This window comes from Callospermophilus lateralis, chromosome 1 (assembly GCF_048772815.1).
Source record: "Callospermophilus lateralis isolate mCalLat2 chromosome 1, mCalLat2.hap1, whole genome shotgun sequence".
Lineage (NCBI taxonomy): Eukaryota > Metazoa > Chordata > Mammalia > Rodentia > Sciuridae > Callospermophilus > Callospermophilus lateralis.
Window position 1 is genome coordinate 204,313,980 of NC_135305.1, and position 25,507 is coordinate 204,339,486.

Sequence of the window (25,507 nt, forward strand, 5' to 3'; positions counted from 1 at the left end):
GTGACCTATGTGCATGGTACAGCTTGGAAGGCCCTATCTAGTCACCTCCATGATTCTCGAATGGAGCAGAGGAGATGCAGGAAGATGGGGCTGGCCCCCAGCTCTGTCCTATTCCCAGGCATCCCATTAGAGTCACCTGAAGAGAGTGGGTCAAACCATGGCAGCTCTTTCAGATACACTTTCTGCCCCATGAACTCCTATCCCATCACTGATGGGAAGGAACTGTAAGCTCCGTGAAGGCAAGGCCTATCTATGTATTGTAGAAGAAACAGGCTTGAAAACCAGCAGTCTGGGCAGCCAATCCTGTGTCCCTGTGGAGTTCAGAGGTCATAGCCACATAAGTTTGGAAGGAACTTTGAATGGTCATTTTGCTCATATCCTTGCTTTCAGAGCTGTGATTGAAACCTCACAGAAAGAGTCTGCCCATCCTCCTTTTGCTGTGATGAGGCCTCCCCACCCTCAGTAGTGGCATGTGCCCTGTGGCTCTGTGTCAGTCTACTTGCCTCTAAGTGCTCTTATGACCACAACCTGATGGGTAGGACAACTGCAGGTCTGACCTTGGTCCAGACATCAGGCCAGAAATGTCTCAGGTACTTTGGGGGAGATGATAGCCCAGAGAGAGGACCAACTCGCCGAGAGCCACACAGTGAGTCAGAAGTAGGACGGAGCCCACTTGGGGACCTCGCCTGGAACCTGAGCTGACCTGCCTGAGGGGCGGGGGTGTACTGACAAGCAGGAGCATGGCTCCAGTGGACAGTGGGCAGGGCTCGGGACAGGACTTAGAGGTAGGACAAAACCATCCTTTGTCTATGAGCTGGCAGTAAGAACAAAAGGCCCATTTAAGCCCTTAGGCTTGATTCTATCAACAAAGAGAGGCCAGAGAGCTGAGGGGATATCAGTGACTTAAAGTGGGAACCCATATGAGGTGAAATTCTCCCTCTAGAGACTGATTTTCCATGAGGAAGAGAAGGCCAGTGAAGGTACTGGGAGCCAGGCCCAGGAAGATAAGGAACACAGTCTGGCATCAAGAGGCCAAGGTTCCAGTTCTCTACCAACTGGGACCTCAACTTCCTTGACCCTCCACATCCTTATTTAATAGAGGAAGAGTCCCTAGCTTTCGCCTGGCCTCAGTTTCCCCTCCTTTGAATGGGCTCATACCTGGGTGAGGTCCTGTGGGGGCTGGACAGGGAAGGCCTGGTGAGAGCAGATTCCACCAGCGTGTGACCCAGGCTGCTCACAGAGCTGTGCAAAGGCAGAAGGGACCCATCAGCAGGGAAAGGCAGACTGGGCATGGCTGGGCCTCACCTCTGTGTGTGAGGTAGAATGGGGGCCAGCAGGGATCCAGGAAGCTCGTGGAAGTGACCAATGTGGGCCTTATAGCAGCCTGGGCTGGGTGGCCCTGTAGATTTGCTGCTCTTCTTTGCAGAATTCTTGCTTGCTCAAAATGAAACAGAACCTGGTGATATCAGAACTTTGAGCAACCATCCCAAGTTTGTTTGGGGGTCCTAGAAGCAGATGCATTCTGAGGCCAGCTCAACGAGGCCATTATAGGGAGCTACAACCAGTAACCAGCATGCTCTTGAGGTAATAAACCTGGACCTAATTGGTTCGTCCTGCAGATGCAGAGCAAAAATACTGGGAGAGGCCCACGTATTGGAAGAACAACAGCCCGGTTATCTTAAACTTGTTCCTATGGTTTCCCATCAGGGGCAGCAGGAAGCAACTTTTCTTCTGAATAATTAATAATTCGCTCTCCAACCCCTCTCTTACATTTTTTTTCTTACCGAGAAGATCCCAGCCTGCCGATGTGGTTGCTTGCTGAGGCTGGAGGCTTGGCCAGACCCTGGTCCTCCAAGAGTCTGGTGTGGGCTGGGTGGACCTCAGGCCCGCTGAACTCCTCACCCACTACTTTATTCTGAAGATACTGTAGGGGACAGATGTGGGTTCAATTCTCAGAGCTTTGGCACAGTGGCCTGGAAAAGGCAGGAGGGGGCCTTGGCTCCCTTTCGGGGCTTTCAGGGAAAGTGAAAGAGGCTTCTTTTCAGAAGTGAAAAGCCAGGCCTGTGTGGTGAAGGCACTACTTGCATGATAATGACATCTAATAATGCCTCTCTTCAGAAAGGGAGCTACATGGTATGAGCTCGGTAGCTGGGCCAGGAAGTTGTCCCAAAGGGAGGTGCGCAGCCTTATAATTGGGGCAGATTGGAGAATGATATCTGCAAGCAGGCCCCCTTCTCAGGGCAGCTGCACTTAAATGCCAGGTATGACTGAGGCCAGCCCCCTTTGGCAGTTGGAATACCTAGACCTTTCATACACACCTGGAGCCAGAGAGATTGGCAGGGTCTTGGCAAGGACTAGAAGCCTTGGGTGAAGGCTGGGCTTCCAGGTCCCCTCCCCTCCCACCACCCCCTTCCTCTCCTGGATACCTGGAGGGGCCAAGCTGAAGAAAGAACATTAGAGGACTCTCCACAGGAGGTCAGGCTGTCATTAAGGAGTGGACAGTTGGTGTGAGTTCCTAACAAACTGGCAAGACCCCACTCCCAGCCATTCTGAGAAATCTTGCAATAGGTGCCATCTTGTCTATGGGTAATGCTTGGCCCCCTACTGGCTGGTGACATCTGATGTAGGATCTGTCTTCTCTTGTATGCCTGGAGCAAGGACAGTGATGTGAAGATTCTGGAATGTTTCTACATGCCCTTTCAGATGTCCCTCCCTAGTGAGCTGGGGATGGAAAGCAGGGTGAGGACTACAAAGCAATGTGCCCCCTCCCTGTCACACTGATTCTGTTCCAGCTTTCCTCCTGCTCCAGGCTCTCCCTCAGCCCTAAGGGCTTCAGCATTCTTTACCACAGCCACTCCTATGGTCCCAGGCTATTGTGGCCCTGGAGATGGACTGCTATGTAGGACAAATCAGGCTGGACCAAGCTCTCACACCTCTGACTGGACCATGAATCCCTAGAAATAAAGGCAGGGCTGCTCTGTGACACACCTGTGGCTTTGCCAGTCAACCTCTCAGTGGACCAGAACCCATACGTCTTCTTTGTCATTGGGGGACCTTCATGCCTGTCAGAGAATCTTTGTCCCCAGAGGCCAGTGATTCCTCTCCCCACACCTCAAGCTGGAGGTGCCTGACTCCTAGCAGCCCCAGCTGTGTCCTCAGGCACCTGCCATGGAGCATCCATTGTGTGCTCAATTCAGGGGCAGGCACCAAGGCATGATGGGCTATGCCCCCTTGAAAAGGTTTAGCTTAGGGCTGCAGAGGGAGTTGGAGAGTGCCTGGGAGGGCCACACAACACATTCTGGGGGTCTGGTGCTTCCTGGAGGTGCTCAGGACTAAGTAAGACCTAACAGCTGAGGGTAGCTGGCCAGACAGAGGCAGCTAGGGAGGAAGTAGAGGTGCGCTTCAGGCTTGGAACAGCTCTGGAGTGAGGAGAAAGCAGAGTCATGTGAGGAGCAAAGTGGCATCTGTGTGGCATAATGTAGGAGGAAGGGGAAAGGTGATGAGAAGATGCAGGAGGAATGGCAGCAAGAACAGGTCACGCAGCATCCTGGAATCTGGATGAAGTGGTGTGGTCTTCTGGGATTGGGGTTGTAGCTCAGTGGTGGAGCACTTGCCTAGCTTGTGTGGGGTACTAGGTTTAATCCTCAGCACCATGTAATAATAAATAAATAAAATAAAGGTATCATATCCATCTACAACTAAAAAAAATATTAAAAAAAAGAAGTGTGCCTTTCTTTCCGCTGTCCTGCTGACTGCAACATGAACATAATGGCTGGAGCTAGAGTCGCCATATTGGATTAGGAGAATGAGAGCCAGAGCTGGGAATGGGCAGCCTGGATCCTTGAGGACTGAATAAAGCTGAGATGATGGGAAGCCATGGGCAGATTTTAAACAGAGCGAGTACACAACCAGATTTCTTTAGAAAGGAAAGGTGTGTGTGGAATGAGACAGGGAGCCAGATGGAAGCAGGTGGCTGAAGTGGAGCCAGGAAGGATGTGGTGTGGCTTGGCTAAGGCAAGTGGAAAGAAATGGAAGGAGCTGAGATTTCTCTGGATGTGGGGTGGATTTACCAGGGCTTGGAAATGGATGTTGGGGCAGTGCCAGCACTCTACTCACCTGCACACCAAGTTGCCCGATCTCTAATTCCAGCTGCCGCACCTTGGCCTCACGCTCGGCCACCATGGCCTGCAGCTGGGCCACAAGGCTGCTGCTCTGTTGGGCCTGGCTGTTGAGATTCTGGTCCATTTGGTGTTGGGATGTGCGCATCTTTTCCTCCTGTAGATTCAAGCTGCCCAGAATGTCCTGTAGCTGCTTCAGCTGGTCCTGGTGGGTGGGCAAGCAGGAGGACAGATGGGGGTCAGTGGAGGCTGCTCTGGTCAGGGAAGGATAAGAGGAGACTGCTTCCCCACCTGGAGCAATCCACCCCTCCCCCTAGCCACTGGGAACCTAGTGGTGGGACACTAACTGTCCCACTGAGAAGGAAGAACATATTCCTTGCCTGCCCTGGGTGGGGCTAAAAACAGACAAGTGGGAACTGTTACCCTTCTTCTGTCCTTAAATTCCTTCTTCCTAAGATGAGGACTGAGAAAGATACCAAAAGAGCTCTTGAGGACAAGAGAAAGTTGCTCAGAAGGTGGCTCCTCAGCTGGTAGGACAAATATTTGGGTAAAAGAAAGCCTGATCCCACTGGGTTGGGAAAGTACCTTTGGAGGCAAGACCTAGACTCTCCCAGGGATTCTTTAGCATCTGGCTGAGGCCCCCATCCCTGAAAAGGGAGACTGGGGTGGGAGCAGGAGCCTCCTGCCTGGGGGCCAACAGGAAGGACAATGGCAGTGATTGGGAACAGGTTGGGGGCTGTCGTCCTCACCTCCTAGTGAAGGAGACTGAGGCTCAGAGAACCCAAGGACACATTTCTGGTGAGTGGATGGAACTGATTTATAGCTCTTATTATGCCATCTTCAGTGACAAAGGATGGTGGCATGCATGGACTTCAGGGGACATCCACTCTGTATCTTATTTTAAAAACTGGTTGCTGAGACTCAGAAAGGAGAGCACTGGGCCCCAGGACATCCAGCAAGGTACCAATGGAGGCAGGCCTATCTTACTGTTCTACAGCAAGCCAGGCATAACATGCCTGGGGTGTGTGGGCACAACTTAGAATTGAGACATCAAACTCTGGAGGCACTTCAGGTCCCACAGAGAAAAGCCCAGGCTGTAGGAAAGCAGTATGGCCTTGCTCATCAAGGACAGTTTTATAGTCAGGAAAACCTGCTTTGAGCTGAGCTGTGTATTTTGGATGAGTTATATGACCTTTTGGAATTTCGGTTTCCCCATCTGTGGAAAGGGATTACACTATGTGGCTCTAGGCTCAACCGTTATCAAGTGCTCGTGACATCACACAGGCAAGGGTCTGCACCGGCCCCTCAGTTATCCCTTCATTCCTTATTGAAAAACAACCCATGGTGTGATCTGTCTCTTCCTTCTTCCCCCCATCCTTTTCTTTATCCTTTGAGGTCCATACAGCCAAGGCCTGAGCTGGGTACTGTCATCCCAGCCCTCTTCATGCCTCAAGCAACCCCTCTAAGCTGCTTTCTGTCCCAGGGGTAAGGCCCTGGTGGTGCGGCCCATCTGAAGGCAACCCATCTGGGTTAAGCAGGTGGCCTGTTGTGGGAGTGAGGGCTCACTCAGGCTGCTGGGGCTGGGTCTCAGGTGTCTGGGAGGCTGGTGGCCCATCGTTTGGGAATCAGGCCCTGGCTCTTGCCCTGCCCGAGTGGCTGGGCCATACCATGAGGGCATCAATGAGCTCGTCATCATGTCTGCCCTTCTCCACCAGGGTCCCCATCTGGCTCCTGAGGGTCTTCACTTCGCTCGATAGCACCTTGTTTCGAGACTTCACTCCCTCAGACTTCTTTCTCAGCTCTTCCAGCTCTTTTTGGAGGGTATCCCGCTCCCCAGCAAGTTTCTGTAATTAGAAATTGAGGAGAGGGCAGTAGGGCTGGGTGGGGCCTTGGCACATCTGGGTCCGTGGCTCCCACTCACTGGGAAGGCAGGGGCTGAGGCTAGGGGCACTGTTGAAGGCTGTAGAGCAAATCAGTAGAGCCGGCTCTGACTCCCCACCCCACTCCTCAGGAGTGTCAGGCGGGACTGTGCCTCCCAGCTTGCCCTAGCACTTGACAGACAGCACTCATGGATGACAGTGCTCCTGCCCTCAGCCTGAGAACTCCGCCTTCCAGGCACATGGGAGAAAACCCACAGCAAATCTTGGTGTGACCTCCAGAAAGCTGCCCCACCTCTCAACCCCCTTTCCAGCTAGAGAAAGGAGAAAAACCACACTTTAGGGAAGAGCACTAAGTCTAGGATTCAAATGGAGGCTCTTAGCCCCTCAGAGCTTGAATGAGAAGTTGCCCTGCCTCCCCATCCTCTCACTTCCTCCACCAGCACCCAGCACAGCACCCCAGACTGTGCCTTGCTTGGTCAGTGATAAGCTGGAGACTCGCATGCTACACACATCTCTGAGGCTCTCATTCCTTCATTCTATATGCTTGGCATTGCGATAGGTGCTGACAAATGCCAACTGAAGAGTGAGGGAAAGGGGGGGGAAGATGGAATATGGTTAAGCAAGGGCTTCCCCAAAAGGTTATAGCTGCGGAGAGACTGAAGACCAAAGCAAAGATCTGGGGTGGAGCATGTGTGCGTGGAGCACCATGAGTGAGGGGGCAGCTCAGGGGCAAGGGCAGAGGGGCAGAGGCCAGAGGAGGTATTATCTCCCGACCTTTCGAAGTTAGCTCTGAGACACTGAGGGAGAGTTTGGGATAGTGGGTGACATAATCTGACCTGGTGCTGAGGCTCACTTACTGCTGGAAACATGTCTTCAGATCCTCAATGGGGTAAATTATGGAAACGCAAAACGAGTAAAACAATATAAACCCACAGGACCATGAGCCCTGTGTGGGGATGCAGCCGTTGTTCACCTGTGCTCTGATGTCATGCTCTGGGCTCTAAGGGACAGCTGGCCATTTCCTCCCACTAGTATTGTAGCTTATTGCTGGTCAGCCATTCAAGATGCTGTCTGGTGTATGAATGTGCAAGCCCAAGCTGTGTGCATTTCAAATCTAACATTTCCAATCCTCACCTCCCCTTTGCCCCTTGAACCTACTTCTATTTCCCCTAACCACATGTGACACTCTCTGAAAGTCCTTTTTGATTCTACCTACTCCTTTTCCTTCCATGTTCAGTCACTCACAATATCCTGGAGTCCACTCTTAATGTCAGGTGTCCATCCCTTCCACTACAGTCCTATTATCTTGTTGTAGGTCCTTGGTCATGTCTTGAGCAGATTATGCTCTGTCTCCAATATCTCCTCCACCTCCCAACTATGTGACATGTTCAAAAAGCACAGTTGGCCATGTTCTTTCACAGCTTGAAACCCTTTGGAGATGCTCCATTGCCTTCAGGATAAAAGCCCGCCTCCCTGGCTGGCATTCAAGGTCCAGCAGGTCCTGGCCCTACCTACCTCTCCAGTCTCACTGTTCCCCTCCTCATAACTGATGGTCTAGAATGCTGGGAGGAACATGTGATGATGGTCACCAGGTTCCCAGCACAGGGTCCAGCCTGGAGTTGACACAGACGGAAGCCTCCCAGTGAAAAGTTTAAGGCTTCACTATCAGGAAGGACACTGTCTCAGGGTCACTGAAGTGGGCCAATTGTTTGGCCTTCTAGCACCTCCTCCTGCTTCCTCAGCTACTTTCTTTGAAGTAGACCCTACTTCCTACTCTCAGTCCAAATCTGGGAAAACTGACTTAATACCCAAACTTGGTACAGGTATCTGAAGCCTGACCAATAAAACCCCTCGCATCCTTGGCCACAAGGATTGGCTCAAAGATGGGCACCTGATCCAAGCTAGGCCAAACTTTGTTGGAACTACTGGGATAGGCCCTTTGTCTGTGGGGGCTGGGTTAGAATAGAGAAGTCAGGACTACCAGGGATTCCCATGGGAACAAGTGAAGTCAATCCAGGAGAGAGTGTACTAAGACAAGATCTAAAAGTCCCTGGATCCATCCATACCTGAAGCTAGGGCACCTCTAGACTAGTCATTTACATGGGCTAATAATTTCTCTTTGATGTTTAAACCTGGTAGAGTTAAGATTTTCAACACCCTCAAGCTGCAGACTCTGCTGCTGATTCCAACTTGCCCATCTCTTTTATTAGCCTGGGACTCTCTATCCTCCTTTAAGACCCATCTAATCTTATTCCACTTTTGGAGCTATGACTCTCCTCCTTGCTCCCTTTCACAATCAGGGTTACTCAAAATTCACTGAATGGTCCTTGGGTGAAGCCCCATCAGGCAGCTAGAGCTGGATTGATACGAAGCAAGGAACATGCACAGAGGTAACCCAAGGCCCCAGGCATCTCCTGCCTGTGGGGAATGCCTCAGACCCTCCTGGGAACTCTGATGATCTTCCCCCTGTCCACCTCACCTCCTTACTGGGCATGCATTACCTCCCAGCCTTCCTGTTTTTCCCTTTCCAGGCTACGGATCCTCAGTAGGTTTTTCTCCTGTGCCGACAGCTTCTTTGGGTCTGGGTAGATAGGTAGCTCATCATTGGCTGTTCCTGCAGACCTACTCCGGGTCTGTCCCAGCTGCTTCTCAAGCTCTCGAACCTGAGGGTGGGAAAACGTGTTCTGACCATGTGCCTGCAGTCAGACCAGCACTCTGAGGTGCCATGGATCCTGAAGACGGAACCACTGTTCCAGATGGCTGTGGGAGCCCCAGACAAGGGGGCCTGGAGTGGAAAGATCTGAGTTGGTATTTTGAGCAAAGCAGGAAGACACTCAAGAGGTTTAGCTTAGAAAAGACACACTTCAAGGTTAGAAAATCACCCCACTTCTGAGGGGCTGTTTGAGGGCAAGAAGCAGATGTATGGCCCCAGCAACCTGGAGGGATAGGAAGGCAAGACTCAGTACAAGGAAGAACTCTAACAGACAGTGTGGAGGGGGAAGGTTCTTGGGAGATGGTGGGCCATAGGCAGGAGAAACAGCAGAAGGAAGGCAGGGTTTGGAAGTGAAGAGCCTGGCTCAAATCCTCACTGGCTGTGTGATTTATGCACACCTTACTTAACTTCTCTACATCAGATCTCCAGGGCAAGGGTATGGGAATCTGCATCTTAAACGAAAGTCATGGGTGACTTTTAAGATTAGGCAATGTAGAGAAACCCCAAGATGGCCTCGGTGAAGCCCTCAACACAGAGCTCAGCACAGACAGGCTCTCACAAGATGCACGTAGATGTCATCCCACAGCACAACACCTTTATCACACTGGAATTTAATCAGAGAACTCCCAGGGTCCTTCTTATACTGGTTTCCATGTCAACGCAACCAAATGATGGAAGTTGGTGAACTCGAGCCAGGAGAGGAGGCAAGATTCACTAGGATCATTGGTAAAGGGCAGGAACATTGCTTTGAAAGCACAAATTAGTGCCCTCCTGTGGCACTGTATGGTAGCTCCAGTTAAACCTTAAAGAGCACAGTGTTAGCTGAAATTATTTAATATACTACTTGAGTGCTGACTGTGGCAGGCACTACACCCAGTGCTTTACAAATATTATTTTTATTATCATTATTGGTACTGAGAATTGAACCCAGGGGTGCTTAACCACTGAGCCACATTCCCAGTCCTTTTAAAATATTTTATTTAGAGACAGGGTCTGGCTGAGTTGCTAAGTGCCTTGATAAATTACTAAGACTGGCTTTGAACTCATGATCCTCCTGCCTCAGCCTCCTGAGCCGCTGGGATTATAGGCATGCAATACCACGGCCAGCAAATATTATTTCATTTAACCTTATGACACGCTACAAGGGCAGTATTATGGTCTCTACTTTGCAGATGGGAAAATAAGACCCAGAAAAGAAGAGATTTGCCTGAGGTTACAGACTAATAGAACAGTGAGAGGCTAGATTCAAACTCAGATCTCTTGGATCCCAAGGCCTTGCACTGATCAGCAACTAGAGGTTTTGTTTTTTTCTTTTCTTTTTTTTTTTCACCTTCATGTTGGCTTCAAGTAGACCCTGAGAATAAAAGCCACTAGTCATGACCCTGATGTTGCTGGGAATGAAAGTGATGTGCTCATGTGTTTTTCAGTTTAAGGGTAAAAAGAAAAAAATCAGTGCTGCTAATCTTTGTCCAGGCCTTTCTCTGGGCCAGGGACTATGCCTAGCACCCTGTACACATTGACTCATTCATTCCTCCTGGCAACCCTGGGGGTAGGTGCAGTTATCCCCATTACACAGATAAGGAACTGAGGCACACAAAGGAAGGAATTTGCTTGAGGTCACCCAGCCAGTGAGTGGAGAATCAGGGCTGGAATCCAAGCAGCTGGACTCTGGAACCCCTGTTTTCAGCCTCCTTTGGTCTGCTCCAAAATATTTAGAAAACAAAGAGGGAGACAAGGCAAAGTTTTTATTGGGTAATGAAAACTTTCAAAAGACAACAAGCATCTGGATGAAACTGGAAAAAGCCTACAATTACAACAGTCACGCAATCTTACGTGAACCAGGAAAAAATATGCCTGGAGAAAAAAAGTCAAACCAAAGGCACTGGCATTCATTAAGTGCCAGTGCCTGGCATGTGGTGTTATGTAAGTGCTTGTTCATTAAATAACAAATTAAAATCAGGCTGGGTGGAGAACGTAAACACTGGCCTGAGAGTACGCTCTGCAGGACGTAGGCCTTTGGAGCTCTGAGTGCTCACGTCTGTAGCACAGTTCTCTGGGCCTTTTTAAATCCTCTGTTCTGGGCCAGGAGCGGGGTGATGACACACTCACCTTGCTTTGAAGAACGAGAATTTGTTGAGCCCTTCCCCTCCAGGTCCCTGGAGAGGACAGGAGCTGCTGGATGTTCACGTCTTCCCCAACCTCACTGGACAAAACCTGTAATGAGGCAGCGTGTTCAGAGCGGCAGGAGACAGGGCACCACCTGAAGTGGTGCTGGTGTGTGGGACTCCTGGGGGCAGCCTGCACCACACGCCCCTCTCCTACCTCAGGGCGTAGCCCTAAAGGCTGGTTTGCCACTTTCCTGGCTCAGCTCTCGAGGGAAAGTAGCAGATCCATCATTGTCAGAGTTTCTTCATGATGCTTAGAGGAGCCATTGCCAGGAACTGCTAGCAATGGCCAGGTAGGTCCCCTTGCTCATGGCACATTCTGTAATGAGTGGGCCACAGAGCTGACCAACACCTGCTTCCTTAACCCACTCACTTATCAACTAGACCTGAGAGAAGTCTGGATGGCTACAGGAAGTACACGGCCTCAGGGTCTTGACCTTTGCGAAAAGCCACAGTGGCCATCTGAATGTAGCAAGGAGGAGTGCTGGAGTGGCACTTGAGGATGCTGTGCTTCAAGAAGGGCACAACTCTGTGGCTACTGAAGTTCCGTGTTCAGCTCCACCTCAGGGTCTGAGGCGGAAGCAGGACACTCCAGCTTGTGACCTGAGCTCTCTGAAGCCCAGCAGGAAATCCCTTTCGATGCACCAAGTTACCAAGTCCTTGGTGCTTGTTTCCACAATAGAATGTTGTTTTGGAAATCTTGGCTGGTCTGAGAGGTTCCAGCAGGGAAGACAAATGCCAGAGAATTCACTACATAAATAAAAATCAACAATAAACCAGCTGGGCCTCCAGGGCCTGTGCCCTACTTCTGAGTGCTTTCCTTTGAAAGGGCCCTTTAATGCACAAACCACCTGTTCATTTTCTGATACTACAGATAGCAGAGGGCAGGGGGAAGGTCTTGGCAGAATTTTGAGTCGATGGTGGCTTATTAAGTGGAGACCCAGGATCTATTAGGGCACAGGGAATGTAGGGAAGGCTTAAAGGAATCCCCCTGGGTGGAAGGGGTATCCTTCCTTAGTCCAGAGCTAGGCAGGCACCACAAAGGAATAACCCTAAGGCAGCTGGTGACCTTGCCCATCAGATGGGACTATACCAAGGAGCCCTGAAAGGAAGTTACTGGAAGTGGAACCTGACCCAGAGCAAGCAGGATGCTCACTGGCAGGACACTCCTTGCTCCTGGACTATGGAAGCTATGTGCCAGCTGTGCTCTTCCCAAGGCCAGCCCCAGCCCTCAACAAGTCCCAAGCTGAACCCAGGTTCTGAAAGACCTTCTGGGTCATCCGGAGCTCCTGCTTCACGGACTGAACCTGGTTGCGTAGATCACTCATCTTCAGGTTCATGGTTGCCAGCCTGTCCTTCAGGGTCTTCACCTCTGGGGTCTCCGGCTGGTTGGCAAGAATAGGGAGAAAGCAGTCACTCGTTGCCTGAATTGTAATAGCAATCAGCCCCTATTTATCCAAGTCTGCACTGGGCACTGTGCTGGGTACTAGGTGCTTGGTTCTTCCTAGCATGGACTCTCTCTGCTGTGCTCAGAGATGGCATCACAGCTAGTTTATCTGCCCTTAGAAGAGGGAGGGAACTTGTTCATTCACAGAAGGCCACTCCAACTTTGCAGGAGGGCCATGACCTTCCTAATTCAGGGTCTCCCTCTCCCAGAATCACACTGATCAATCTGGGCCTTGTCTCTGACAGATAAGGGGCTTTGGGCTCCCTTGAAGGCAGTGTGCTCACTGAACAGAGAAAAGGACCAGTTTCCCCCCGAAACACTCCATCTCTGAGACTTGAAAAACTGCAGCAACCATGGAAACTGACTGTTGGACCTCTTAGTGATGTCTTTTTCCTTTTTTAAAAAAATAATGCTTGGGGCTGGAGTTATAGCTCAGTGGTAGAGCACTCGCCTAGCACATGCAAGGCCCTGGGTTTGATTCTCAGCACCACATAAAAATAAATAAATAAAGTAAAGGCATTTTGTCCAACTATAACTAAAAAATCAAATATTAAAAATAATGCTTGATGCAATGTTGCAATATTTGGCTACAGCTTTTTCTCCAATGAGCTGACTACCTCTCTGTCTTCTATATACACTGAGGAAAACTCCAAGATCAGCCCATTCAAACTCCTTCCATCAATGATGAAAATAAAATCCAGAGAAGGGAAGTAACTTGCCCTCGGGCACACAGCTGGTTGGGGGTGACATAAGTAGGAATAGAACCCTGGAATGGACCCTGTCCTGGTTGATCTTCCCAATTTACGACAGTTGCTACTGTCGCTATTGCTGGCAGCAGTAATATTTGTTGGTGGACTGAGCATCACCAAGCAATGATGCTGGGTCCCTCTGCTCCTGCTCCAACAGACTCAGAGTGCTGGACTTCTGGGAAGCAGGGTGAGGGTACAGCAACGTTCTAAATCTTCTTCAGTAGGCACAAACAAAATCTCCTGTGGGTGCCATTATGAAAGACAGTATGGGAAGTTCCATGGACCTCAGAGGCTCTGAATAGTTCAACTGAAAACCAGCAGTCAAAGAAATTATTTGGACACATGGTCTAGAAACCCTGATGGTATTTTTCCCTCATCTATGGAATGGGTGTCCTGCTTCTTCACAACACCATCATGGGGCTAAAACGAATAACCAGTGTGGACAAAATTTATGAACTGGAAACTTATGTGAAATACAAGTATATCCTTTTGTAAAAAAGACATTTTTTCCATGTCCTCCTGCATGTCTGGCTGCCTGCCATCCCCTCATTGCTATTGGGTGCCTATCTTCTTGCCTGTTAAATGTGTGGCTTTGAATCTGTCCTGAGCTGGAAAGCAACACCTACTTCTGCCTGTCAGATCTTCATGCCATGAGTCCCAGTAGTCCTGGTAGCCCTGATGCTGAGAGCTGAGGGAGTACATGGGCTTCTCCTGGGGCTGCTATGACCCTGCAGCATCTCTCTGGTCAGAGCATGAAACTAGCATCCAGGTTGAATCTGGCTCTAGATCCTGGTTAATCGTGCCCTCTCAGCCTCTTGTTCTCACCTGTAACGTAGGGGTATGTGATATTCATTTCTGTGTTCCTGCAACGGTTGAAGGGATAACTCTAGTAAAGGGCACTATCTAGGCCAGGTTCTGACAGAGGGCAATGCCAGGGGCCCTTTGTCAGCTCTGGCAGCCAGTTGGCAAAGTGGACTGAGGTCAAATGATACTCTGGAAAGGGCTGGGCCAGGGTCTAGTCCCTTTGGGCAGCTGGGTCTGGCCTACCTTGCAGCCATTTTGGACCTCTTTCTACCCAGAGTGAAATTCTATAGGCTTTAGGGGGGACCTGGTATAGGCACATCTGCAGCCATCCTGGGCTGTTTCCTTTGAGGGAATAACTGGAATGCAGTCCAGGAGAGCAATGCCAACAGTGCTCATGCCTCAGCCTCACGCAGTCCCATGCAGAGCACGGGGCCTCAGCTCCACTCTGGAATGTATTTTAGAGGCGAGGACAGAATGTGGCAGCCTGGGCCACCCCACAGAGTGATGAGGGGGAGCATTGCTCTTATTCTCGCTCTGATCATAAGACGCCAGGGAAAACATGTGGTATGGATGAACTGAAGCTTGCAGCCCCGCACATGCTCTTCTGTCAGAAGCTCCCCAGGCTGCCCAAGGCCACAGAACTGAGTAGAAACTCCTGCTCCACTACCTTCTGAGGACCCCCTCCATGGGTGACCCCGCCCCAGCTCTTTTTGGCTCACATTCCTTTTCCCTGCTGTGGGCTCTGGGCTGTAGCCCAAATGCTATCCAGCTGGCATCCAGGTAAGCAAATGGAATGGGAAGGCTGAGTGCTTCCTAGCCTTGGCCCTGGCTTGCACTGTGCTCCTGGAAGGCCCTTCCTGTTCACCAGAAAAGCCAAGTTCAAGGATGCCCCCATCTCTCTTCTAGCTGATTTTCCTGAAGGGTATACTCCCTTTGTGAACATAGTGCCCTGGGGCTTTCTCTGAAGGCCCTGTCTGAGTCCTTCTTTCACAGGGCTATTTCTGTCCCTCTTGGATGCCTCTGGGGACAGAGGTCCTGTTTTGATTTCTAAGTTACAGGACTCAGAAAATCCCAACAGGCTCAACAGGTGACTGAACAAACAGTTTCTCTTTTAGGGCTGCTCTCCTGGGAACATGGAGGTGCTTGATGTTCTGGATAAACCAGGGGCAAATTAGCAGCATCCCTCAGAGCCAGGAAAGGCCTAGAACACTCAGTCCAGTCCCTGCCAAGGGCAGAGTCTCACTTCCGCCTCCCCAGCAATGAGACAAGTTTTCACAAGGCTAGACTTAAGGGGACACACACCCTCCACACTGGGGGACTGAGTCCTCAAGACAGGACTGAGGTGGACTAATCCTGCAACATAGCAGACGGGGCAGGAAAGGGAGCACCAAACTAGGAGTTCTGGGCTCAGCTCCCTGTCACCAATTGACCTGGTTTCCCAAGAAAACCCTGGTGAGTCCTCCCAGGATATTATGTTTTTGTTTTTGGCACAGAGGATTGAACCCATGGGTGTTTTACCACTGAGTTACATCCCCAGTTCTTTATATTTTATACTTGAGGTAGAGTCTTGCTAAGTGGCTGAGGGTCTCACTAAGTTGCAGAGGCAAGCCTTGAACTTACGTTCTTTTCTGCCTCAGCCTTCTGAGTAGCAGGGATTACAGGCATGCACCACTACATCCAGCTCCTCCTGGGATGTTCTTGAGACTGATGCTGTTTCTAGTCTGGCTTGGGCTACCTGCCTCTGGCAACCCACTGGGTTGGCTTCCTTTCATAAAGCTACAATTCCTGGCTTTCATGGACTGTGTGCTGGTTTAGTAAAAATAGGATCTGGGGAACAAGCCCCTATTTCCCAAATTTACTCTTATTCTGTAGATTTGGAGCTCTGCAAAAAAAGCAAGACTCTTCATAGTATGATTGCCCATAAAGAACAGGAACCCATTGGGCAGGGGTGAATTCCCTGTCCCTGGGGCAAGGTAGAGTTGGATCTCCCTAGTGAGGAGCTATAAAGGTTAATGATTGGACTGTAGCAGAGGCCAGTTGGTCCAGGCCTGCCCTTCTGGTGCTGAGGTTCTAGGATTCCAGGGACCTGAGGTCCCTCCCACCTGCCCTCTCTGGAGAATGAATCAGAGCTAGATCCACCCTGGGGTGTAGCCAGGGCATCCTGGCCTCAGGCCATAGGCTGCCTAACCTTCCTGATAGCAGCTCTGAGGAGGCTGCAGTGGTAGACAATGAGCCCTGTCTCAGCAACAGGTGTGTGTGGGTGGGCCCTGGCAGAGGCACCTAGGCTCTGGCTCTGGTGGAGGAGGGGAGGCCCTGGCTGATAGCTACCTCATGCACTCCCCTGTACAGAAGAGAATTCATACCAAGGCTTTGTCTCCCAGCTGGGCCCTCGGTGGCTTGGCTCCTGCATCGGTGGACCCCTTGGCTGGCAGCCTGGATAGGGCTGTCTGCAGCTGAAAAAGCAAAGCATGCACTTAATGTTTAATTCTGCTCCACAATTGCACAGCTCAGCTGAAGTGTTCTGAGTGTGTGGTTACCTGTCTTAGAGGTTTGTCCTTTTAGTTCACTTTAGGATCATTAATGGAAGAATTCTCCTTTACTAACTGCTCTGTGATGGGAGAGGGTTTAATTGATTGCCTCCCCCACTCCTCAATTGAATGGTAAGAAAAGTTTAAAGCTAATAACATAATAAATAATAATGCTATAGTCATAATCTGTCTCCAGGAATTCTATCCAGAGCCAAGGAGTAGAGAATAAAGGAATTATGGACTTCAGGTTACAGATGAGACAACAGAAGTAGAGACACAGAGATGCTGCCACATTGGCTCATGGCCTCATGGCGAGATTGCTGTAGACATCCAGACAACTGAACCTTTAATTATTTCTTTATTGTTCTTTGCACAAAGACCATACCCTATCTGACACTGTGAGGCATGACCCACTCTCCAACCTCTCTGACCTCATCTTGTGTCTGCTCTTGACCATATTCAGGCCTTCATTTTGCTCAGGGCCTTTGTGCCTGCTGAGCCCTCTGCCCGGAGGCCGTTCCCCACCCACCTCTCTGAGTCTTGTATGTATGTACCTACTCCCTCCATGATCTCTTTAAGCAGCTCCCATCCAGGCCCACATCATCTCCTTGCCATGGCCATTACTCAACATGTTGTTCTCCTTTACCTCTGCCATGGTTTATTCATAGTCATGCACAAATCTGTATTGGTCTGTCTTCCAGGAGGCCAGGAATCATCCTTCCCTACAATCTCCCCCAGGGCCCAACAGAGACCTTACATGGTTCTCAAAAAATACATCATAGAAAAAAGGAGCTCTTCTTATTCAAGGCCAAGTGTGATGACTGACATGGATTCTGGAAGGGTCTGGAGTGGAATATAGCCTAATACTACCACATCTGGTGTGGCCTGAGAAGGCCTCTCAACCTCTGGCAGCTTCAGCTTCCCATGTTACACTGGGAGAAGCTGTGAGGTGTCCCTCTAGCCTCTGGATCCATTCTAAATCCTAAGGGACCCTGAGCCATTTGGGCTGTGCCTTTGATTGACCATCTGTGGGATCATCTGTGGGAGGGCAGGAGGCTGCAAAAAGGAAGAGGGACATCAGCGAGATCTACTGATGGAAGGTCTCTGGCTCTGGCTTCTGATGAGCAAGGATCTCTGTGAATTTATTTAGCAAATGTTTATCTAGTGCTTACTAGGTGCCAGGCAGTGTTCTAAGCACTTTATAATGTTAAATCATTTAATCCTCATAAAGCCTTAGAGTGGGTACAATTATTGCTACCATGTGACAGATGGAGGATCTGACACACTGAATGCTTATGACTTGCTCACAGTCATAGGTCTATCAGTGCTGGAGTTGAGAGCCACACCCTAGTAGTCCGGCTCCAGTTCTGTACCCTTAGCCACTCTGCCAGGCTGCCTCTCAATGGCTTGTGTCCCCTTGCTTTCCCTCTCTGGATGTAACAAAGACTGAGGAACTCATTGCAATTTTAAGCCCTTCAGAAGAACCCAAAGCATCTAATGGCTCTCTCTCTTGACCAGGGCACTAGGAGTGTTCCCCCCCCAAAGGAAAAAATGACTTTGGCCCCTCACTTCCCGCTCCAGCTCCTGGATCCGATTGGTCAGCTGCTTCATTTTCATTTTCCCACTCTCTGACTCTGCCATTAATGCCCGATTCTTTTTGGAGAGTTCCACAATTTTGGTTGCGACTATATCTCCAGCCATACCAGCACTCCCTAAAATGAAAGAAATGGTGAGGTCAATTAAAAACACAGGTCTGCACATCAGACTCATGCCACACCTCCAACAGCACCAGGGTTTAAAAGCCAAAGTACTGGGAATGAATGGTCACAAAAGGTAGAGGTCCTGGAGAGTCACCACATGCCAAGGAACCCTAGGAAATGTAGCCACTTAGATTCAGTCTTTCCTCAGTTGTTCTAGGAAAATTGTAAGATCAGAAAGCAGACTTTTACTACACTGAGATTCATCTCACCCCAGTCAGAATGGCAATCATCAAGAATACAAGCAACAATAAATTTTGGCAAGGATGTGGGGAAAAAGGCACACTCATACATTGCTGGTGGGACTACAAATTGGTGGAACCACTCTAGAAAGCAGTATGGAGATTCCTCCAAAAACTTGGAATGGAAACACCATTTGACCTAGTTATACCACTCCTAGGTTTATACCCAAAGGATTTAAAATCAGCATTCTACAGTGACATAGTCACATCAATGTTTATAGCAGCTCAATTCACAATAGCTAACCTATGAAACCAACCTAGGTGCCCTTCAACAAACAGATGAATGGACAAAGATTTTGTGATATATATACACACATACATACATACACATATACATACATACATATGTATGTATATACACAGACACAATGGAATATTACTCAGTCTTAAATAAGAATGAAATTATGGCTTTTGCCAGTAAATAAATGGAACTGAAGAATATTATTCTAAGTGAAATTAACCAATCTTAAAGAACCAAAGGCCAAATGTTTTCTCTGATGTGTGGATGCTAATTCACAATAAGACGGGGGGAATAGTGGTACTTTGGATTAGACAGAGGGGAGTGAAGGGAAGGGAGGGGTATAGGAGTCGGAATAATAGTAGAATGAACAGACATTATTCCCCCATGTGCATATATGATTACATGACTTGTGTAACTCTATATCATGTACAACCAGAAGAATGAGAAGTTACACTCCATTTATCTATGATGTGTCAAATGCATTCTACTGTCATGTATAACTAATTAGAACAAACTTTTAAAAACATTTTAAAAAGCAGAGTTTTAGTTCTGTGGGAGACAGGTTTATTGCTCTTCACATAATCTCAGTGATGGGATTGTAATTCACACCCTATGATCTGTGATTTTCCTGTGTCCTCAAACAATCAGGGTGCAGTGTCCTCAACCCTCCTATATCTGCCTGGCTCTGGGCTTTGGCTGATGAGATGCCAACAGCTGAGGTGTGGCAGAGGCTTGGAGAGCATGCGTGTAGTTAAGCTTGCTCTGCTCACATATGCCATCTCCACAAGAACAAATCCATGCCAGCTAGTTGATCCCAGGAGGAAGAGGGGCACATGAAACAAAGCTGAACCATTACAGCCAAGCCTGGCCTAGCTCAACAAATCTCCAATTAACCCCTAGATGTTTGAGCTAAATAAATTATTATTGCCAAATGCTGCTGAGATTATGCAGTTGTTTCTTACACAGAATTTTGTGGTAACATCTAACCAATAGACATTCATACATTCACTCAGCAAATGTTTTACTAGTTTCTACCAAGTACTTGACCCTTTTAGAGATTCAGGGTTGAATAAAAAAGATGGATGGGATTTACATTGTAATTAATTATCTGTAGGGAAGACAGATAATAAAACATCAAACAAATAAGTATTAGAAGATCTGGAAGGAATAAGTGATATGAAATAAAAAGAGAGGCTGAGCAAAGGATGTTAATGATGGGGTGATGCTACTTTACCTGGAGCAGCCAGGATAAGGTAATATGTGAAGAGACCTGAATGGATAAAGTAAGGAATCAAGCCAAGAAAAGCAGGTTCTCAACTAGGAAGAGTGTTCTAAGTAGAGGATACAGCAAGTGCACAGGCTTGGAGATGGGGGCACGCACAGGGAATCTGAGGAATATAAAGTAGGCCGCAGTAGCTGGAGGGCTACTTGCAGTGGGTAAGGGAAGTGGTTGGTGAGATGTGAATGGGGGGAGTTGCATGTTGTGAGGGCTGTGCAGAAGGCAAGCAGTGAGAGCTAGCCCAGACTGGCCACTGACTGCCTGGGTAGCCTTGGCAGTCACTTGTCTTCTTTGGAGTACAGTTCCTCTACCTGTGCAATAACAGCTCCCTGAATGCTTTTGACACCCCAGAAGTGTGTGACTGGCAGGTGTTTTCTCAGTTCTACTTTTTAAAAAGACCATGATATGCTGCAGAACAAGACAGAAGGTGACAACCAATGGAAAGCAAATGGTAGCCCTTGGTGGTTTTTGAATTACTGCCGTCCAGGCCTGCTATGGGTAGTTAGGAACAGCAGCCCTCAGAACCTCACATCTGCTGGAAAGGCCAAGCACACGTCAGGAGAAAGAGCTCAGAACAGACCTGGAGCCCTGGAGTATCTGGAGAGAGACAGGAACTGCTGAGCATCAAGAGAGCACACTGGCTCCCTAGCTCCTTTAACAAGTTATGGGCAGGGAGGGGATATCAAGGGTCACTGGAAAAATCATCAAACTAGCAGTTTAAGAAACACCGTTGTAACACCAATTCTGGTTCTGGTTGAGACAGAGTCAGCACACTCTTTCTCACTGAATACAACTAAAACCCTGGGACAGTATGTGTGAAGCAGCTACCTGAGGGCTCTGGAAGTAAAAGGCAGCAAAGCATACGGGGTAGGATACCAGACCTAGAAGCACAAATGATCCAGAGGGGAGTTTCTTTCCAAGGACTCAGGCAGCACAAATCCTAGAACTAGCCATCAGAAAGAGGTCAAGAGAAGCCCTCTTTAGTACAAAGTGAAGGAAGAAGAGCCCGAAGTAGATGAAGAAAATCATCTTTTTTCCCTTTTGTCTCCCAATCCTGTCTCCAGGCCAGTCCCACTTCTGGGCTGTCCCCTTGTTGATAAATGGGGGCAGAAGGGGAATGGGAAAGCACAGAAATGCTAATAGCTAGGTATATAAAATAGACTAATTTCATCTCTGTAAGTTTTTAAGACTTATAATGTTCGTAAGCCAAAGCTTTAATAGTGATGGAATTACCAGTTTTGTAGGTGTAATTCATGTAAAGCCTGCAATTTATAAGTGGGAAGGGTGAGAGACCTATGTGGTGACAATACTTCTATGTTCCACTTGACATGGTAAAACACTAATCCTAAATAGACTCTAAAAAGGTGAGTATTATTTTGTAATCACTAAAGCAATCACTGAAAATCCAAAGAAAAATAGTCCATCAGCTATCAGTAGCCTGTCACTTGTGGCTTGGTTTAAAAACATAAACTGAACCAGTCAGACCTCTCTCTGGATTTAAGCAGTCCCTGTTATCCTGATGAGGCCATCAAGGAATCTGGAAGTTGGCCAAAGCAGCTTGTGGCAAAGAACAATGGACAAACCCAGGAGGAGGGAGCAGCCCAGGTTCTCCCTCCAGGCTCTACTGGGATGAAGATGGGTCTCCTGCTCCCCCTGGTGCCCATCAGCTTCTCGACAGCCTTGCAAAAGTATAAGCAAGTTGCCCTTGGAGCAGCTGAGTCTGAAGCCAGGTTGTGTCTATCCTCACAACACAAAACTTATCTACAGGGTTTTTGTTTTAGATAGAAAAGGCCAAAGAATGGGATAGGCATCAGGGATTTTAGGACACCAAATTCCTCTTGTTTTTTAATTCAGCATTGACTGATCAGATCTTAGTTCTGAGCATTTATTTTCAAAAGCAGGGAGTGATGTTGGCAGGCGCTGGGTCAGCTCTGTTGCTCTCTATGATTGGTAATACCTACTTTTTGGTATTTTGGCCTCTTGGGAAATGTTCAGTGGGTGTACACATGACAGAACAAAATTGGGGCCAGAACTCCACCAAATCTGCAGGGCTAAGGTCAAATTTATAACCTCAGGGCCAATGTCCTGCTCACACCCACAGGGTCAAGTTCATCCCCAGGCCAACAAAACCAAGGACCACAGGGCCAAGGTCTCCACCAACTGAGCCAAGGTCCAGCATAGACTCTGCTGAGAGAAGCTGGGTCCCAGGAACTTCTCCCAGGATGACCAATGTCCTTCCTGGAAGCAAGGCAGATGCTGTAGAGTTAAAGCCTGCTTCTATTGGGCCTTCTTAAACATCCTTGATGTGATGTTTGAGCCAGAACACCAAGGAGAAATAGATCCTAAACAGGCTACGAACATGATGGAGACCCTGGCTGGGTCATCAACATTGCCTTGATGATTGCCTACTGCTTTTGCTGCCCCTACTGTTCCTTGGCATGCAGGCCTCCCTGGCTGCTCTCTTCTTCTACCCTCTGCCTCACTTCCAGAATTCATCTGGACAAACGTCACCACAACTGACTCTTGGCACTATCTCTTGGGCACCTGCCTCCTGGAACCATGCTAACTCCCCTGGACTTCAGGGCAGGACTGTTGCAACAGTGGTGGAGCTACCTGTGAAGGCAAGTCTGTCCTCTTCTATTTTCTTTTTGAGGTGCTTGATTTCAAAGTCCCTTTCCTTCAGCAACTTATACAATCGCCCGTTCTCATCCACCGTTTCTCTGAGCTCCTCCCGAAGTTGTTGGATCTCATCTTCAAGCACCCTGTGAGGCAAAAGAGGAATTACTGCTCCTCCCTAGGGGCAGGTGGGCAGGGGTAGGGCCTCTCCTGCCCAGGCTTGTGGTACTTGGGTACTAGGTGGTGATAAGAACTTGTTTGTACAAAATAGGAAAGAGAAACTAATGAAAGACTTGAGCAGATTTTAACACCCTGTTCTCGGATCTGAGTGATTAAGCAGATATTCCCCACATGAGTGAAAGGAGAATGAAGGTTTGAAAAACATTGGTTATTAGTTGGCTTCAAGACACTGATATAAAACCTGACTCAGGAAATTGACACAACTTTCAAGCATCCAAGGGACATGCATAAAAATGAATTGTAGGCTGTAAGGCAATCTGAGCAAAATTCCAAATAAAGATATCAGAGAGATAATTTCCCCTAATGGCAATTGACTAAATTAGAAATTGATATTTAAAAAATTAGCAAACACAATCATATATTTGGGACTTAAAAAACCTGATTTATATATTGTATTATGAAGCATTTAGAATTAATAGACCACAGAAGCTATATCAAAACTTGTCAAAGGCAGCTATAATTAAGGCTATGATTTTCTTTCCATTTCTTTAGCTGCCTTGCAAAAGTCTGGATATTGTTTTAAACACACACACACACACACACACACACACACACCCCAAATAGGAATTTTCTAAGTCTTAGATTGAGGCTAGGTTTCCAGGTTTTAGGTAAATTTGACAGAAAATTAGAACAGGAGGTTGATTCTGTATATTCCAGATTGTACTGGAAGGGTCCTTCAGAACTCTAAACACTAAGAAACCTGTGATCATGTCTGTTAGGCAGAGAACAGACTCCCTAGAGACAGTTGCTAGCAAAGTAAATATTTTGTAGGTTATAGTAATTATTAGGTAACAGTTCTTGTTATTACTGCTGCTTCTATTATTATTATTATTATTATTATTATTATTTTATAAACGGTTCTAGTCTCCACTAATTTCAGTTTCTCTGGTTTGGGATAGATCATTTGGAAATAGGTCTGAGGTTAACTTGAGCTTATATATAGGAGTTTTATGTTTTTTCCCAATTACTGACAATTATTTTTTTTCCAACTGACATTTTTAAGTAGGTCATTTAAAAAATGAGAAATCATAAAAAAAGTAAAATTTGAAGATGAAGAAAAGAGACTCTGGGAAAAATCAGACGCAGAGACAGCTCAACAATGCTTGTACTTTTTATGGCAAAATGATTAGCAGAAGATTTTGTATCAATGCAGTCTCCTGCTTCCAATAGCCTTATAGATCCATGTGCATCTGTGTAACACTGTTGAATATAAAACACACTAAGAAGATTCTGGATACCTTTCAACTTTTCTACCAGCTGTAAAAAAGCCAGGAATCTACCAAGAGTTCTTTAGGACAGGGTGTGTTTATGCGTTGCTACATGTGAGGAAAGGAAAACTGGAAGAGCAGAATAAACTGGAAGAGCAGAATGGTCCTAGATGGGATTTGGAGCAACGACCAAATAAAACCATCAGTCTGCCAACCGGTTCTTAGAGACACACACAGTTTACATGAAAGACTGTGAAGGAAAATCCAACGTATAAACCACACCTTTAATGAGTTTAAACATGTTCCCTTTGACTGTAAAATGATTTTTAAATATATTTCATATCTATTTACGTTTGCAGGAGCACAGCTTTATCAGATGCAACAGCCTTTAATAAAAACCTCTGTATCAAAACCACTTTCAATTTAAGAGGCTACACAGGGTCAAGCTGAGCTGCTGGGTGCCTGCACCTGTTTCTCCCCCACCACCCCTACCTTATGTAATGTTCCTGGAGAGGTGAAACTTGCATTTACCTCTGCTCAAAGATGTTTTTCAAGTTTTGCTCCTCTGTGTGGAGAAGGCTGAGGCCATCAGAGATCTCCATGGATTCTTTTTGGTCATCATCTCTGCTTTCCTGTTCCTTTTCCTTTTCCCTCTTTTTCTCCATCTGCTGCTGTAACCTTCTGTGCTGCAGTTCCTGCATCGCCTTGAACTGGAGCCTCAAAGTGTCCTGTGAGCCTTCGTCGGCTGCCATCTTGCCTAGGAGTCAGCAAAGAAGCCTAAATCAAACTCCACACTGAGTACTCAGCACACAGTCAGCCTTGTCTGCAGCCTGGAGTTTGTTGTTGAGCTTTGCCTGTGTGTCCATGTGTGTCCATGCAAATACTCAGGAGCCCCATTGCCACTTTGGAGCATCTGAAACCCAAAGCTGAGCTGAGCCTCCTCCCCCAGCCCTGGACTTGCCACCAGACTGCACGTGGCATCAGGATGCTCCCCATTATGCAGATATGATATTTGCCTGTCTCTTAAGTCAGTGGCTCTCAACTCTAGCTGAACATCAGAATCTCCTGAGAGGTCCTAAAATAGAAGAATGCTTGGACTCTTCCCCAGATCAATTAGGTCCCAATGTCTAGAAATGGGGCTATGCATCATGACTTCCTTTTCTCTTAAAATTGAGGTATAATTCACATATAGTAAAGTGCATAAAGCCTGAGTACACAGCCCAGTGAATCCCCCAGGTGTGTGCTTCTGTGGTGACCCACTGCTGGGGCTTAGAAAATGAAACCTCCAACTATGGTGTTTTGGACCTGCTGAGTTGAAAATATTTCAGAATCAAGATTCTTTCAGGCCTATTTCATCCACCACTCCCATCTCTTGGTCTTATTTCTCCTCCATAGGCACAGGAAAGGGCTTTTGCTGAATATAGTATGTCACCCTGAAACTCATGTTGAAATTTAATCTTTGTTGTGAGGTACTAGGAGGGTAGAAACTTAGAATCTGACTGTGGTGGTGTTTAAAGGTG

The 25,507-nt window shown here is 47.9% G+C and overlaps 1 protein-coding gene across 1 annotated transcript in view; it reads right to left on the bottom strand.

Moving 5' to 3' along the window:
* Ccdc13 (coiled-coil domain containing 13) overlaps positions 1–24,739 on the bottom strand; it is a 37,678-nt gene extending 12,939 nt beyond the window's left edge. The window contains exons 1-11 of the mRNA XM_076869428.2: positions 24,519–24,739; positions 22,537–22,685; positions 17,974–18,116; positions 16,240–16,329; positions 12,145–12,261; positions 10,821–10,925; positions 8,500–8,661; positions 5,786–5,962; positions 4,117–4,323; positions 1,785–1,924; positions 1,159–1,242 (exon numbers count right to left, since the gene is read on the bottom strand). Coding sequence (XP_076725543.2) covers positions 1,159–1,242; positions 1,785–1,924; positions 4,117–4,323; positions 5,786–5,962; positions 8,500–8,661; positions 10,821–10,925; positions 12,145–12,261; positions 16,240–16,329; positions 17,974–18,116; positions 22,537–22,685; positions 24,519–24,739 — 1,595 coding nt within the window. The remainder of the gene's footprint in view (positions 1–1,158; positions 1,243–1,784; positions 1,925–4,116; positions 4,324–5,785; positions 5,963–8,499; positions 8,662–10,820; positions 10,926–12,144; positions 12,262–16,239; positions 16,330–17,973; positions 18,117–22,536; positions 22,686–24,518) is intronic.
* Positions 24,740–25,507: the final 768 nt, after the last annotated feature.